This window comes from Ceratotherium simum, chromosome 2 (assembly GCF_057802395.1).
Source record: "Ceratotherium simum simum isolate JZ-2026a chromosome 2, ASM5780239v1, whole genome shotgun sequence".
Lineage (NCBI taxonomy): Eukaryota > Metazoa > Chordata > Mammalia > Perissodactyla > Rhinocerotidae > Ceratotherium > Ceratotherium simum.
Genome location: NC_141901.1, coordinates 48,073,897 through 48,090,207, shown reverse-complemented (window position 1 = coordinate 48,090,207; position 16,311 = coordinate 48,073,897). Strand labels below are relative to the sequence as shown.

Sequence of the window (16,311 nt, the reverse complement as noted above, 5' to 3'; positions counted from 1 at the left end):
TCAATCACGAATTGCCCCTTTTCAGAATGCTGTCTGTTAACTTGGGAGTTCTCGTATTGGGGTTTCCAATTTGTTTTAAGTTCTCAAGTTGGGTAACCTAGAATCAGTTGGACACCTCAATCGCAGGGATTCCTTGCATTCAAGGAGACCACCCGCCCTCTCTTGCTTGTGGAGAAGCAAGATAAGATGCATATCTGCATTCTGCACATTTGGCCTATTTCTTTGCAAGGATGTCATCACATGAACTATAACTAGACAAGAAAGTGTATGTCGGGTTACAATATTGAGACAAAGAGGCCTAGAAGGCACAGGATCTCTGGGAGTCAACAATGCCCCAGGAGCCTCTACTCACTGGGCCTCTGTAAGAAAAGGAGAACAAAATTTATGCTTTGGAGTTGTAGGAACTGAATGGTTCTCAATGTGTGCTGTGTTTCATGACTGATGAGTCTCCTTCCTCCTCAACTTGTTGTCTGGACAGTGCAGTGAGCATCTGCTCATCTCTCTCCCACCACCGTGGGAGCCTCACCTACTTCCAGTCACAGAAGTGTTGTTATCTTCTTCCTCTTTCAAAGGATGCCCTCTCTACCTTCTGTGACCTTGCCCTTAGTCTTCCAATCAGAACGAGTTGGGGCACTGTGGTGACCAGTCCTTCCTCGTTTAATATTCTGTTATCTTTGTGCCTCTAGGCTCAGCAGGGAGCTACAGGAGAAGGAGGAAGGGAATGATGTGCGTCAGGACTCATTGGATGAACAGTGTTTGACTCTTTCTACTCAGCGAGACTTGTCTGACTCCTGCCATCCCCCAGACAGTACTCTTATCCCGTCTGAGGAGCATGAAGTCTGCTCTGCTTTTGATGCAGCCAGTGAGTACTCTCTTGTAAAGGGGACAAATCTCCAAATGGCCTCCGAGGTAGCCTTCATATTCTGTGTGTTCACACCTCTGTCCTGGTACAGAGATGTCTCTTTGCCAGCAGGCCCTGAAGACCCTCTTTGGTTTGAATCAGAATCTAAGAGTCAGTGGTAAGCACAGACATCACGTGGGTCAAGCAGCCTTACACCCATCCGAGTCCCAGGCCAGGTTATGGTCATCCCAGGCCCTAGTGACAAGTACGTGTCATTGAACACCAGGCAAACCAGAGTGTGGAGACTGAAGGGATCATAACACACTTCCAGCCACCACTGATGCATGTGCACAACAAGGGTCACATGAGCTGCTGCTTTTAAGATGGGACCTCTGATCTCTCCTGTCATTTTCTTATTAATTGTGTTTCTGAACTGAGCATTAATGACTGTCCCAGTAAAGTTGTAGTCTTGCCTATATCTTTGGAGAAATTGTTATAACGGTTCCTCAGGTCTGAACTCCAGTCTCTCTCACTTATAAGGTTTCTTGTCCTGGCTAAACAGTCTTCTGAGTACCAAAAGAAAGATATCTCTGTCTTTCCATGTCTGGAGTTTTCCCTGAAAAGAAAGCATGGACCCTGGTGCTCCTCCCTCTGTGAATCACCGAGGATCCTGTCCTCTTGAAAGCACCAAATGTGCTTTCCTACTTGGGGTGTATAGATTCCATCCACCAGTCTAGTCTTAGTGTATATTCCCATCTATCTCACCAAGAACTAGGGTGTCTGTTGGGACATAGCTGACTCTTTCAGCAACACCTATTGAAGGCTGATTACATGTTCCCTGTGATCTTTGGTGAAAAAAGACATGTTTCACTGTTTGCTCAACTCAGGGTAGAGGACATGGTGATGATGATCTACCAGGTTTGGGTCAGTTCACTTGATGGCTCAAGAAGACAAGCCCGGCCACTTCTCAAAAGGCCCAACATGAGGCTTCCTACAGTGTTAGAAGACCCTGGCTTTTGCTAGAGAGTATTTATCTCCCCATGCTTGTATAGTTTCAGGAAGGGAGAGATGTCTCTGTCCTATTCAATCGGCACTTTAAGGACCTACTCACCCCAATGACCCAGACAACTACGAGGGGCAGACCTTGTAAGAGCAACTGGCTGAGGGATGCAGGCCGGCGTAGGGCCTTGCCCACAAGCTCAGCCCAGGTAAGGCCGCCACAGGCCCTGGTTGCACTGAGCCCCTCCAAGGTCCTCAGCTCACAAGAGATTCTATACAATCACTTGTAATGTGTAACCAGCCGTCCTGGTTTTTACCATTCCTGGCACATTCGGGGCCAGGAGAGGACCAGGACTGCCTGAGTGGTAGGACAGAGGAGAAATGCACAAGGTGGAGGTCATAGTGTTCCAACCACCTGCTTCCTCCCTGATGGACCGTGGCCTTTGTGGCAGGAGGCAGCATCCACCCAGTGTTAGAGCACAGAAAGGAAGACATGATGGGAGGTGGTTTGTTAGAGTGAAAAGAGTCCTGAGCTCAGTGTGGACGTTCTCAGGCTCCAGCCTGAGTGTTTTCTTTACAAACGGTGGGCTAACACGGTGATTGATTTTTACTTTGATGTCTGTCTCTTCATCTGTAAAATGAATCAAATAATCTATTCATGGTAGCTGCAGTGATCAACTGTGGGAGTATTTACAAATGCACTTCAGAAAAAAGAAAGCCTCGCAGTGCGTGGAGTTGGATAAGGTACCTGGTATAGTAGAACTTGGTGGTGGGAAAGTTGGTTTATACTGAAACATTCCACATACAGAGAATTTACCCCGATAGCATAGCAGAAGCCATCTTGGAGGTGCCCAGGAAGTCCTTGGATGTATGGAGGGACTTGGGACAGGGTTGTTTACACTCTTGTAAGAGAAGGGAGGAGATTGTTTCTGAGAGCTGTGATGGGACACAGAGTGACTGAGCCTAGGAAGCAGCTTTGTGGCAAGGAGGAGGATACACGTGGAGGAGGCTGCAGGTGGAGAAGTCCAGAGTGCAGCTGGTCTAGTATATGGTGATCTGTGGAACAAAAGACATTTTTCACTTTTTCCCCAATTGTAGGCAGAGCGTGCCATGATGGTGATCAAGCAGATGAAAGACACTTATCTGATGGATCATAAAACCAAGCCAAGCCATTTCTTTAAAGACAAAAATGAAAACTTTCAGTGAAATTCTCTCAGTGTATCCTGAAATCATCCATAGTAATTATGTCTCCCGGCCCAGAAAGGCCCCTGTGTCTGTAACGGGTGATGTGGAACTACTTCATGTCTGACTAGACATTTCTGAATTGGTTTGCAGAAAATCATGCAGCCGAGGAGGATGAAGAAGAGAAAGAACCACTGTCCAAAATGAATGATCAGAGGAGGGAAAAGGACAGGTAAAGTATGGAAGTGGTCCTAGAAAGAACAAAGAGGGCAAAGGAGGCCACATTCGTGACTCAAGGGTCAACAAAACCTGCTGATTGCACTCATTTCATTCCTCAACCAACAATGATATAGCTCTTTAAACAAGGCTGTGTATTCTCTTTCTGGCACTTGTAGAGTTAGTCTGAACCAAGGTGAACTGACTACTCTCCTGGATTTCCTGTACTCACGGACACCACCTGTCCTCTCATGGATATTTGGTTAAAATGCAGGGTGAGAGTCATACCTGCTTTCTGCAGAGTTCATCTTAGGTCGTTGGCAAGTATTTCACAACAAAGGAGGTAGCTAGACCAAAAAAAATCATATTCTGTTAAATATTGAGAGAAGGCGGCCTAGAAGGCGGCCTCAGGTGTTCGTATTCCTTGGTTGCTGATATAGCATTCAAAACCATTTATGCATTTGCCAAACAGCTACCAGAATTCTGTTTTGAAGGCAATTGGGGGATATTCTCATAGAAACCTCTGTGGAGGTCCTAATAACCTATCACTCAATTCCAATGATCAATTTTCCCTTCTAACCCGCCGTAGGGAATTCGATTTTCTAATTCGAGTTCAGGCACGAGAGCTGAGCCAGTTACGCCAAAAGATAGGGGAAGGGAGAGACTTCTCTATCCTACTAAATCAGCACCTCAAGGACCTCCTCACCCACGGTGACCTTGACAACTCCCAGGGGCAAGGCTTCCAAGAGCAGTTGGCTGAGGGACGCAGGCTGTCAGAGGGCCTTATCAGCAAACTCAGCCAAGGTAAGGCGGCCACAGGCCCTGATTGCACTGAGCCCCTCCAAGGTGCCTGGCTCACAAGAGACTCCACACCTCCCCTCATAGTGTTTTTCCCAGCTGTCCTGGTTTCAATGTCATATTTGGGACCATGACAGGACCGGGACTGCCTGAGTGGTAGGACAGAGGAGAAATGCACAAGGTGGAGGTCATAGTGTTCCAACCATCTGCTTCCTCCCTGATGGACCGTGGCCTTTGTGGCAGGAGGCAGCATCCACCCAGTGTTAGAGCACAGAAAGGAGGACGTGATAGGAGGCAGCTTGTTAGAGTGAAAAGAGGCCTGAGCTCAGCGTGGACGTTCCCAGGCTCCAGCCTGAGTGTTGTCTTTACTAACAGTGGGCGAGTGATGGATTTATCCTTCCTGGATTTTGGTTTCTTCATCTAGAGCATGGTTAAAAACTATGTTGCTTGGTAGCTGTAGGATTCCAATAGCTTAATGTTTATGAGTGTACTTTCCAAAGGATAAAATCACCCACTGGGGTTGATTTAAGTACTTGATATAGTAGAAGCTGGTAGTGGGATGTTGGTTTACACTAGAATACTTAGCACTTAACATGGAGAGAATTTTCCCTGGTAAACAGTAGAAGCAGACGTGGCAGTCCCCAGGAAGTACCGAGTTATATGAGACTCGTGGGACAGAATTGTTTTTCTTCTCCTTAGAGAAAGGAGGAGGTTCTATATGAAAACCGTGATGAGACACAGAGTTACTGGACTTGGGGACCAGCTGTGTGGCAGGAGTGGGGATACAGCAGGAGAAGCCCAGAGGGTAGCTGGAGAAGTATCTCTTGATCTGGGTAGCAAAATAAAGTTTTAACTCTTTGCCCAAGTCAACACAGAGCATGCCCTTCTGGGATCCATCAGTTCAGGGCCACTTTGCCTGATCGATCAGAATACCATGGCAGGCCGTTTCTTTAAAGACAAAATATGACACCTTCCTGAACTCACGTGTAGATAATTTATGCCTCCGTGCCCAGATGGGCCCCTGCGTTTATAATGGATGAAGTGGAAGTAACTAATGTCTAAATGGACTTTTCTGAATTTGTTTGCAGAAAACCATGAAGATAAGGATGAAGAACAACTAGAATCACTGACCCCCAGGTAACAACGAATGATCAGAGGAGGTAATGTGCAAGTAAAATATAGAGAGGGTTCTGGAATGAACAGGCCCAGAGGTCCAGTGTAGTCACTTTTCTGATGCAAGGGAGAACAGAAGTTGCTGACTGTACTGGTCTCACTCACTCCACCCGTCTGGATTGTCCATATTCTTTGTAGCATGTGTAGTCTGTCACACTCAAAGTGAAGTAACCAGGCCTAGAGATTTCCTGCCCTTTCAGAGATGACTTCTTCTCTGCTGTATGGTTAAAACCCAGAGTAAGATACAGATCTGCTTTCTGCACGTTGGCCTTAGCTTGTTGGCAGGTATTTCATTACAAGGAAAGTAACCAGACAAAATAAAATTCATATTCTGTCTCAACATTTAGAGAAGGAATCCTAGAAGTGACAAGATCTCTTGGGGTCTAGAATGTCTCAGGAGCATGTTTTTACTGGGTCACTGTATGTAAAATGCAAACAAACAAAAAAAGGCAAAAACGGGGTTCACCAAAAATGAGCAGATTTACACTGGGACGGCCTTTTGGCGCTATTCTCGCGGAACTCTCTCTCAAACCCCTTATCATCTATCGTTACCCCGTTTCCACTCTGAAGATTTCTCTTCTCTCCCACGATAGGAAATACCATTTCCTAATTCATGATCACGCACGAAAGCTGACCCAGATACGCCAGAAATTACGGGAAGGAAGAGAGGTGTCTATCCTACTGAATCAGCACCTCAAGGACCTCCTCACCCACGGTGACCTTGACAACTCCCAGGGGCAGGGCTTCCGAGAGCAACTGGCTGAGGGACGCAGGCTGGCAGAGTGCCTTGTCTGCAAGCTTAGCCCAGGTAAGGCGGCCACAGGCCCTGATTGCACTGAGCCCCTCCGACGTCCCCGGCTCACAAGAGCCTCCTCCCCTCCCCAGTAGTGTTTTTACCAGCTGCCCTGCTTTCCACATCGCACTTTAGGGCCATGACAGGACCACGACTGGCTGGGTGGGAGCAGAGAGGAGAAATGCACAGGGGGAGGTCATTGTGTTCCAAATATCTGCTTCCTCTGTGATGGACCGTGGCCTTTGGGGCAGGAGGCAGCATCGACCCAGTGTTAGAGCACCAAAAGGGGGACGTGACAGGAGGCAGCTCGTCAGAGTGAAAAGAGTCCTGGACTGAGCATGAGTTCCTCAGGCTTTTGCCTGAGCACTGGCTTTTATAACTATAGGCAAGTGATTGATTTATCCTACCTGGATTTCTGCTTCCTCGTCTGTAAAATGGGTCAAAAAAAGTGTTGCGTGGTAGCTGTAACTATGAAAGGAGGGACTGCTCATGAATGTACTTCATAAAAGGATAAAAATCCTAACTGTTGGGGTTTTATTTAGTTAGAATAGTAGAATCTGGTGGTAGATACATTGAGTCATACTAGAACACTTTCCATAAAGAGAATTTTCCTCTTACGCTGTGAAAGCCAACTTGGAGGTCCCCGTGAAGTCCCGGGCTGTATGGAGGGGTGCGGCAGAGGGTGTTTTTATCCTCCTTTTAGAGAATGGAGTAGGATCTATGTGAGAGTTGTGAGGGGACATAGAGCTGCTGGGTCTGGGAACTTGCTCTGTGGAAGGAGTAAGGATATAACTAGAGAATGCCAGAGGGAAACTGTACAAGAACCCAATGATCTGGAGACAAAAGATCTTTGGCCAATTAAACTTAGAGTATGCCATGATGGGGATCCACCAGATCAGGGACATTTTGCCCAATGGGTCAGTAATTCATCCCAGGCCATTCCTTCAAAGTCCAGCACGGGGCTTTCAGAACAATTCTCTCAGTGCGTCCTGACCTCATACACAGATAATTGCTGTCCATGCCCAGACAAGCCTTTGTGTGTGTAATAGGTGAAGGGGCACTATTTCATTTCTGTCTGGATGTTTCTGAATTTTGTTTGCAGAAACCCAGGAGGAGGATGAAGATGAAGAAGAACAAGAATCGCTGACCCCCAGGTAACAATGAATGATCAGTGGCTAATAAGCAAGGATAAAATATGGGGAGAATACCTGAAAGAAGAGACCACGAGATCCGAATAGCCCCGGATTTCACATGCCTGTGTGAACCAACACTGCTGATGTTGCTGATTTCATTCACTCAAGCAGTGATGGCACAGCCCTTTGAACAAGGTTGTCTATTGTCTTTGTGGTGCTTGTAGAGTCAGTCTGACAAGGGGAACCAAGCAGTCTCAGGGGGATTTCTTGCCCTTAAAGAAATCCCTTGCTCTCTCTTGGAAAGCTAAAAACAATGATGAGATGCATATCTGCTTTCTCAACTGTTGGCCTTAGGTCCTTGATAGGTATAGCACAGTGAGAAAAGGAATATACAAAAAAAAAAAAAAAAAAAAAATCGTAAAATGTCACGAAATTGATAGAAAGTGGCCTGGAAGGCACAAGATCTCTGAGAGTCCACAGAGCCTTAGAAGCCTGTCTTCACTGGGCTGCCGTATGTAAATTCAACAATATTTATTCACCAAGTTGAAGCCATTGTAAGGGTTCTCCTTGTGTGATGTGTGTGATGAGTATACCTTACAGGGAGAGTGCAGTCTCCATCATCATCTCATTGTCTGGCCACTGCACTGAGCACTTTCTGTTTGCTCTTTCTCTCTCTCTGTCCTGCTCCAGGGCAGCCAGGCTTTGCCCCAGTCAGAGGAGGATAGCCTCCTTCCTCCTTTTTGAAGGGATACCATTGGACCCTACCCTTAAGCCTCCAATCAGGACCAGTTGGTATACTGTGGTGTCTAATCCCTCTTAATCTAATCTTCTGTCTTCCCTATCTCACCAGTCTGGAGAGGGAGCTGCAGGAGAAGGAGCACGTGAGGGAAGTCCCTCAAGATCCATTGGGTAAACAGTATTTGACTCCTTCCAGTCCGTGGATCTGTCTAGCTCCGGAGAAGCCCTCAGAAGCACCGCCTGCGTGTTTAATGAGACTAAAGTCAGCTTGGCTCTGGATGCAGCCAGTGAGTACTCCCATTATAAAGCAGAGAAATCAGGTGGTCTCCCAGTTAGCCTCCATATTTTTTGTGCTCACTGCTGCTTGCCAGGTAGAGAGATATCATTTCTGCAGTCTCTTGGGCAGAGTTTTAAGTACAGATGTCAGGGGGACCCGGGAGCTTTGATGTCACCCTAGTGCCTAGTCGTGTCTGTCTCAGCCTGTCCCCCATTGGCATCTGCAAGCCATTGTTCCCTAGGCAGGAGAGAGAAGGGGTCATGACCACCTCACAGCCACCACTACAGCAGGTGCACAGCAGGCATTTGTCAGACCTCTTTCTTTGACATGGGGCACCTCATCTCTCCTGCAGTGTTCTTGCTAATTGCATTTCCTGAGCAGTGTCTTCCACTCTTGTCTGGCCATCCACACGTGCTAACAGTTTTGCTCAATTATTTTGGAGGTCTGTTACCATGATTTTGGGTTCAAAGCAGATTCTCTACTTCCTCTGGGGTGACTATGTCCCTCTGAAGATTTAAAAATGAGACCCTGAACGCCACATCCTGCCTGTGCCCATTAGTTTCAATGAAGCCAAAGCTCTGGCTCTGGTTTCCCATCCTCCATAAATCGCCATGGTTTTCATCCTTTGTGCAGCCCCGGTGACTTCTTTCATGGGTGGGTTATAGTTTCAATCACGAGTCTAGTGTCAGTGTGCTACTCTCACAGAAACCATCATCAACCAGCATGCCTGATAGGGCCCTGGCCTAATTTATGAGCAAAGCAGAACGTGAGGCCAGAAGACCGAAGGACTACAAAGGCAGCAGGAGGAGTTTGCACAAGTAGAGTTGGAACATGATGAGAAGAGGACTTCTAGGTGATAAGACTGTTGAGACGTTTGATAGTGTGGAGATGGCAGAATCAGAGAAGTGGAAGGAGATTGGTGAATCCAGGCATCAACGATGAGGGTCTCGCAGAGTGTGTCGTCAGGAATCTAAACGGCAACACAATCCCAAATGACATTTTTAAGAAACACTTAAAACGCTCTTTGGTGGGAATGAGGATGTGTAGAGGGGAGGAGAAAGGGGAGCCTACAACAGTGTGGAGGAGGCCCTGGGGGCCATGACCATGCTTTAGGCTTAGGCAGAGTGGCCTGAGGTGGTTTGAAGTCTTTGGTCAGCCCTCTTTCTGAGAGTATGTTTTCATTTCACAGTAGAAATATAAACGTATTTGATTAGGGAGTACTGCCCAGACCCCACTGAGGGGTGTGTAATATAAGGATTGTGCACTGTATTACCTCCCTGAAGAGCCACAAGGTCTGATTCTGTAGCACTTCTGGCCCCTAAGTTTCCAATAAGGGACTCAGACTTGTACTACCTTACTTACAGCTGCTAGTACCTCCCCTCAAGTGGCAAAAGAATGCATACATATGTGTGTGTGTGTGTGTGTGTGTGTGTGTGTGTGTGTGTGTGTCTGTGGGTGGGTGGGTGGAGGGCAGTTGAAACTTATAGACAAGGGAGGTCAAAAGGTGCTAGTACTTGGCAAAAATTTCTTAAGTTGGTCCTTGGTCTACAGTTTCCCAACTCCCTTTCTACTGGAACCTGAAGCCTTGAGACCATACTTCTTCCCATCTTCTTATATTCTTGTGGGTAGACATCAACAACTCTTTCTCCCCCATCTCCTGAGTCCTCTCTAGAAACTTCTCTGCAGGCTACTGGGCTAAGGTTAATAGCAACAGAATAATAGGCATGACCTCGTCTGCCCATCCAAAGCCCTCTGGACTCCAGTAGGTGATTGTCCACTTCAGGGACCCTGTAGTCTGGGCACCTGCCATCTCAGCCTCCCCAGGGACACACAGAATGGTGACGTCTCCTTCAAATACATGAAGTCTGCCTTTGTTTCCTGGGTCACTGGGTGGTGTCCCTGACAGGCAGAGACATCTGAAATGGGTGGTCTGAGAGAGCTTAGCAAAGGAAAACTCGGATTGGTCCTACTGAAACCGCTTCTTGTTTCAGCTCCTACTCAGGAGGTCTGTCAGCAAGGGCCTTTCAGCGGAAACTTGAGTTTCCAAAGGACAGAGTTGCAAACTGCACAAGCACAGCTGGAGCCAAGCACCGGGGTGACCAATGATCTGCGACTGCAGCTGAGCCAGTTCCATGGCGGTGATGACAAAGCCAGGCTTGGCCTTCTCTCCGCCATCTGGAATTTTGCAGCCAACACTGACTCTGGAAACCAAGGGCCGCTTCTTCCAACATAAGAAACAAAAGGGGAATAGGAAGCTCTAGTCCACGCCTTGGTCGTCGCAGGGTTGCGTGTGGAGGTGGCCGTGGGGCCCCTCCCATGCTCCCCTCGGGTCAGGTTGAAACCCGTGATGAGGTAGAGTGAGGTGGGTGAGAGCCTTGGATTTAGGACAGCTCTGCCCCAGGTCCTGGGTTTGCAAACTTATTGGCTGTTTACCTTGGCCAAGTTATTTATCTTCTTAGGTGTTTACATCTGAATTCCCTTATCTGAACCCCTGAAAATTATGTCTGTATTCCATGGTTCTTGGGAGTATTAAGGACATCATTTCCAGAGTGTCCGATTCAATAAAAATTGCTTAAGCAGGAGCTGTGAGGATATCACGCCTAACCCTGTATCTTTGTGCTGCTTTAACCCTTACAAAATGATGTCCCATGCATTGTTCCATCTGATGTAGAGCAGTTCTGATGGTCTCCACTCTCTCTGGACCCCATCGTCCCTTGCTTTCTCAGAAAGGCACGTTTGCCCATTTTTCCCTCTCCTCTCACAATCCATCATCAGGCCAATTTTGCCCTATTAGGTGCCGTCAGTAACAATGTGTTAGGCACATTCAGTCACGGTGGAAACAGTGGCACACAGCTCAGTCTCCTGCTTATTCTTCGGTCTTTCCCCCTTTTTGAAAACAAAGGGCCACCTTCATCTGTAAAGTGCACGAATCAGTGTCTTTTAGGATACTCCGTTTATTTTTTTTTTTAATTTTTTATTTATTTATTTATTTTCCCCCCAAAGCCCCAGTAGATAGTTGTATGTCACAGTTGCACATCCTTCTAGTTGCTGTATGTGGGACGCGGCCTCAGCATGGCCCGAGAAGCAGTGCGTCGGTGCGCGCCCGGGATCCGAACCCGGGCCGCCAGCAGCGGAGCGCGCGCACTTAACCGCTAAGCCACGGGGCCGGCCCGAGGATACTCCGTTTAATTCGTGCTCTCCACTCCTCTCGAAGACCATGTCCTCTGTTTTCTTCTCATCAGGATCCACTCCTGCTCAGGTTTTCTTAACACTGAGCTTTCCAACCCTGACATCCATTTCATCTGGGTCGTGTTCCTCCTTACCCTCCACCACTCTCGGTATCTCCTCCTGGAGCCTGGGGCTGCCTGGCACTCATCCGTCAGGCGATGATCTCAGCTGAGGAGCGAGGAGAGACCCAAGTGGAGGTGAGGCAACAAGAGGCACCCCTGTCGCTTATGGAGAGGTCTCACAGAAAGTGCTCAGTGAGTGGCAGGGGAGGCGTAGCCCTGACAAGTGCCATCAGACCTTGGGGTATTTAGTTGTCTTCTGCTCCCTCTAGTCTCTCTTGTACTTCCCTTGGCTTCCCCCAATCCCAGCTAAGACTCAGCCTCACTGGCTCAGGCTCTCGCTTTCCTGCTCACTTTCCACAGAGGCCTGAGCAGGAAAGCAAGCTCCATACCAGATATTTTGGCCAGGGATAGTTTCTTCGCCTGTTTGGGCTGCCGTAACAAAAATATCTCAGACCTAGTGACGTATGCAGAACAGAAATTTATTTCTCAGAGTTCTGGAGGCCGAAAAGTCCAAAATCAAGGCTCTGGCACATTCGATGGCTGGTGAGAGCCCCCTTCCTGGTTCACAGAGGCCGTCTTCTCGCTCTGTCCTCACATGGCGGCAAGAGCAAGGGAGCTCTGTGGGGTCTCTTTTATAAGGACACTAATCCCATTCATGAGGGATCTGCCTCCCAAAGGCCCCACCTCCAAACACCATCACGTTGGGGATTAGGTTTCTATATATGAATCTGGGGGAACACAACCTATCATTCTCTCACACATACTGTTAATGCTCTTTGTTGTAGTCTCACTCTCCTCCTCCTGGAATTCTTCCCTGGTGTTTCACAGGTCATCTGTTGCTCACCACAGCTTTTCTCCTTCTTCTTGTATTTCTAAATTTTTTTCAATTTCAACTGACCAGAATAGTAATTAGAATGTTATATTCAATGTCTCCAAATCCCTATGTATTCATTAGTTCAATTAGATAAATAAATACTTATACGTATTTGTATTTATATTATATATCATATACGTGATGTGTATTTGGTGTGTACATCGTATATAGGGTACACATATGAAATATATATTTATGCAAGGTTTGTAAATTCCCCTCTTTCACTTCCCCAGTTTTCTTCTCTCATAAGTTTTTCCTTCAACTCTGGTTTTGTGTGATCGCTACAATCTCTTCCCTTCCAATAGGACAACCTCTGACCATGTGATTTCCTTGACTTTGTCTTCTCTACTGAGGCACTGTTTGTCTTTATCAATTCTATTTTTCTAGATTTTATTTGGCAACTGGGAGCATGTTTGCCTCCTGGCAATCTTATCAATACTGGGTAGTTTAAGAAAGATCAACAACAAAGAAAATATCAAAGAGTCTGCAGTGGCTTGACTTCACCCCTGGACTTTCAGATGGCCGTTCTTGTTCCAGCCACTTTCCTTATTCAATGTCCCTCTTGGGTGGAGGAGTAAATCACAGTAAGATCAGGAATAACAGTGGATCCTATTGGCTGTGGCTTTGTTTTCAGAGCTGGGTTTGACTGCTACTCTCAGAATGAAGAACCCTCCCTCAGAACCTCTGAAGGGTGATGCTCTTGAGGGCTCGGCTGCCAGCAAGCATGGGTGTCAAGTCTTCGGCCACGGTAACACCTCAAGCGTCATGAAACAGAGGATTCTCCAAAGAAAAGCACGGCTCAGCAAATGGAGACTAGCGTGCAGATTCCCTGGCCTTCAAGCTTAGGGTCCAGAGGTAATCACATCTGTGGTTCTTAGATGCACTTATTCCTGCTTGCTCTCTATCTAAGGTTATAGCTCAATCTCCCACTCTTTTTCTCTTCTTTGTGTGTTCAGTCCAACAACTGATGCTACCTCTGTCTGGTCTTACCTCTGTTTTCCATGGCGGCTGCCACTCTGCCAGGCCCTTCCATCTCTATCTCCTGTTTGCAGTCTGAACTCTGCTGTGTTCCCACTGCTACAGTCCTGATACTCGCTCTCGCCTTTCCTCTTAGCCACGGGGAAGCCTGTCCCCATGGTCCTCCTCATCACAAGAGCATCATTTAGCCACTGATCACATTGCACTCTGTCTGAAATCACACACTCTCTTGGCTTCTTTGCCTTCCCTTCCCAGCTTCCCCAACTCCACTGCCTGTTTCTTCTGGGAACATTGTCTTAATGCATCACTTGCACACGGGTCCTCCTCCTGGGCCTCTTTTAGGGAACCCGACCTAGGACAACCCTTAACCCTGGACTTCTCCATGTCAATAAGAAGTGTTAAAACTGAGGAGAGAGAGCCCCATTGAAAAACCTAAATGAGAACCTGGGTCACTGGTGGGAGTGCTGGACTGGCCTGGAGTGAGGTTTCTCATCAGCCCCAGATGTGCAGGCCTGTGCTCATCTGCATGGGGCTTCCAGGGACTCAGTGTCCCCACCTCAGGACCTCACTGGAGCTGGCATTATTACCGCCATGTAACAAGCACAGGTGAAATGTAATTTAAAATGAATGCCTTGACCTCACACCTCGAGATTCTCATTTAAATGGTCTGGGGTGGGTTTTGGGCTTCAGTATTTTTAAAAAGCTCCCCAGTGACTCTCTACACAGCGAGAGATGAGAGGAGCCATTTGTCTCCTATGATCTCAGGTTCCACATAGAAATGTCCCAAACGTTTCACCACTTCCTTGAAATGGCTGAGTATCCATCAGCCGCTGATAGAATTTGTAGAGCCAAGGTGACCCAGCCAAGGTGACCTACCTGTTGACACCTGCAGCTTGGAGCCTTTCCTCTCACATTCCCCCAAATGTGTGGAAAGGGCCTGAGGCCTGGGTTCTAGTCCTAGGGTTGTCAGTAACAGGTCACATGGCTTTGGTGAGTCCTTTGCCCCTTGGCACCGCAGCTGCTCTTCTGTGAAAGGTGGAACTGGGTTTGGATCTATTCTGAGGTTCCTGTAGGCTCTCCCATTCCAGGACTCTTCCCATAGCCTGCCCCTCATCCTCAGAGGACTGGGACATAGAGAAAAAGAGGGTGTGTTTCTCTACCAATGGCCCTCCCCTTCCAACAGCAGTCTGTTTCTGAATGTGCGTGATGGAGGCTGAGAACGTTCCTCCCGGGGAGGTGTGAGAAGCCATCACTTTGCTCCAGAGGAAGGGGATTCAGGAGTGAAGCGGCTGCTGAGGAAAGGGTGGTAGGGATCTGGCTAAGGCTCTGCAGCAGCTCTGAGCTGGGATGTCACCAGCCTCCTGGTGAGGTGAAGACAGGGGTCCCTAGCTCCTGCACCACAGACTGGATGGACGTTTAGGGAGGTTTTTCTTCTAACTTGTGGATCTCACTTTCCCCTTCAGCCAGCCTGCAGCTCCCCGCTTCAGCTCTTCCTCCCAATAGGAGCTCAGCTTGCTCTTGGCCTCTGTCACCAGGTAGCCATCCCTGCAGGCTCAGCTATCAGCAGGACCTGACAAGGACTCACACTGACCTTTTTTCCTGTCTCTCTCAGATACCAAGTACTTGTGGAACGAAGAAAAGAAGAAACCCCATTATAAAAAGTCGCTTTTCCACTTGATGAAAAAAATCTAAACCAGCAAATCAAGTTAAAGCCCCCAAGAAAACTCTAGAGGGTCCTTGGCTTAGAATGAACCTCACAACCAGACACCACTCTCCAAGATTTTTACTCCAACAGCCTGGTTTGATGGGAGACATCCCAGCCCTTCAGCCTCCAATTGTGATAAATCGCTAAGGAGACCATTGCCTAGATCCACACACAGTTCTGAGAGACCTTAACGCTTGCTCCTCTCAATTCCCGTGCTGTCCCTAACCGGAATCGGGAACAACTGGAAAAAGACAACATGGCAAACCGGATATTCTTTGCCACCAGCAGGGCTGTGCTAGGAGCAGACAGCGTTAACCATGCAGTGTTCTTGTTGACAATGTTTAGCCTGAATTTCATCATGAGGTCGTTATCAGACACCTGCAGAATTGAGACCATTGACCAAGACAACTGGCCTGTCTTCCAACAGTCAATGCCACCACAAGTAAGACAAGAAAAAGAAGAGATATTTTGGGTTCCAAAGGACTGAAAAGATTATGTTGTTATATTTCTTTGGTCTGTTTGAACCAAAAACATCTCCTACCTTTTTGTGGTTGTCTGTGGTGGTGGTGACGTTGCCTTGTTTGGAGAGGAAAGGTCAGTCGTCTGGCTCAATGGTCTACGTTCTGAAGTTGTCTGACCGTTTCCTCGTGATTAAATTCAGGCTCACCTTTTCTCCAAGAATGCTGTATAGTTAGTTAATGCTGTGTGCTTCCTAGCGCAGCCCACCTGGAGACCAAGAATGTCCAGCTTATCCACCACCATTACTGAGACTAGCATTGGTCTCTTTGATATGGAGGGGCCTACAAGATCTGTTCATTGTAAAGACACATCTTTTTCTTTCTGCCGTTAGTAATTTGGTGAGTGGTACTTTGAGACTATGAATACCCTCTTCTCAACGATCTTTCCCTAGAAATTTTTACCACCCATTAATGATCCCTGCTGTATGTCAATTATCATATTCGTGTTTATACGTTGGGAATTTTCTAATTCAGTCATTCATGTAAACTTGTAGTTGCTGGCATTGTGCTGTGGAAAAGGACATTCCTCCCCCCTTCCGTTTCATTAAAATTTCTGTTTTAACTATCACTGTGGACTTGTGGATTTTTTACGTTCAATGCTATAATGGTTATTTTCATCATTGATTTTAGTGGATGTGGATAAATTAATGTAAATATTCCTGTTTCTCCTATTCATATTTATATGCTAAAGCCTCCCATATCCTTAGGCTCTACTTACCCTGTGTAGTAGACTTCATTTGCTCTGTCTCTTTCTCCGTGTTTCTTGTTTTCTTTGTGTGTGCGTGTATGGGTGTGT

At 47.2% G+C, this 16,311-nt stretch overlaps 1 protein-coding gene and 1 long non-coding RNA gene across 2 annotated transcripts; both read left to right on the top strand.

Moving 5' to 3' along the window:
- Positions 1-329: 329 nt before the first annotated feature.
- On the top strand, positions 330-8,073 carry LOC147918003 (NBPF family member NBPF11-like; the record flags this gene model as incomplete). Its single annotated transcript, XM_087417814.1, has 8 exons — positions 330-361; positions 687-862; positions 3,176-3,254; positions 3,828-4,042; positions 5,125-5,173; positions 5,803-6,017; positions 7,105-7,156; positions 7,986-8,073. Coding segments are annotated over exons 1-8 (906 nt in total), but the record flags the coding sequence as incomplete, so codon positions are not given.
- A 13-nt stretch (positions 8,074-8,086) lies between these two features.
- Positions 8,087-16,099, top strand: LOC106800283 (uncharacterized). The gene is made up of 3 exons (XR_015555435.1): positions 8,087-8,160; positions 12,949-13,169; positions 14,905-16,099. It is a non-coding gene; the product is annotated as an uncharacterized LOC106800283 (long non-coding RNA).
- The last annotated feature ends 212 nt before the right edge of the window (positions 16,100-16,311 follow it).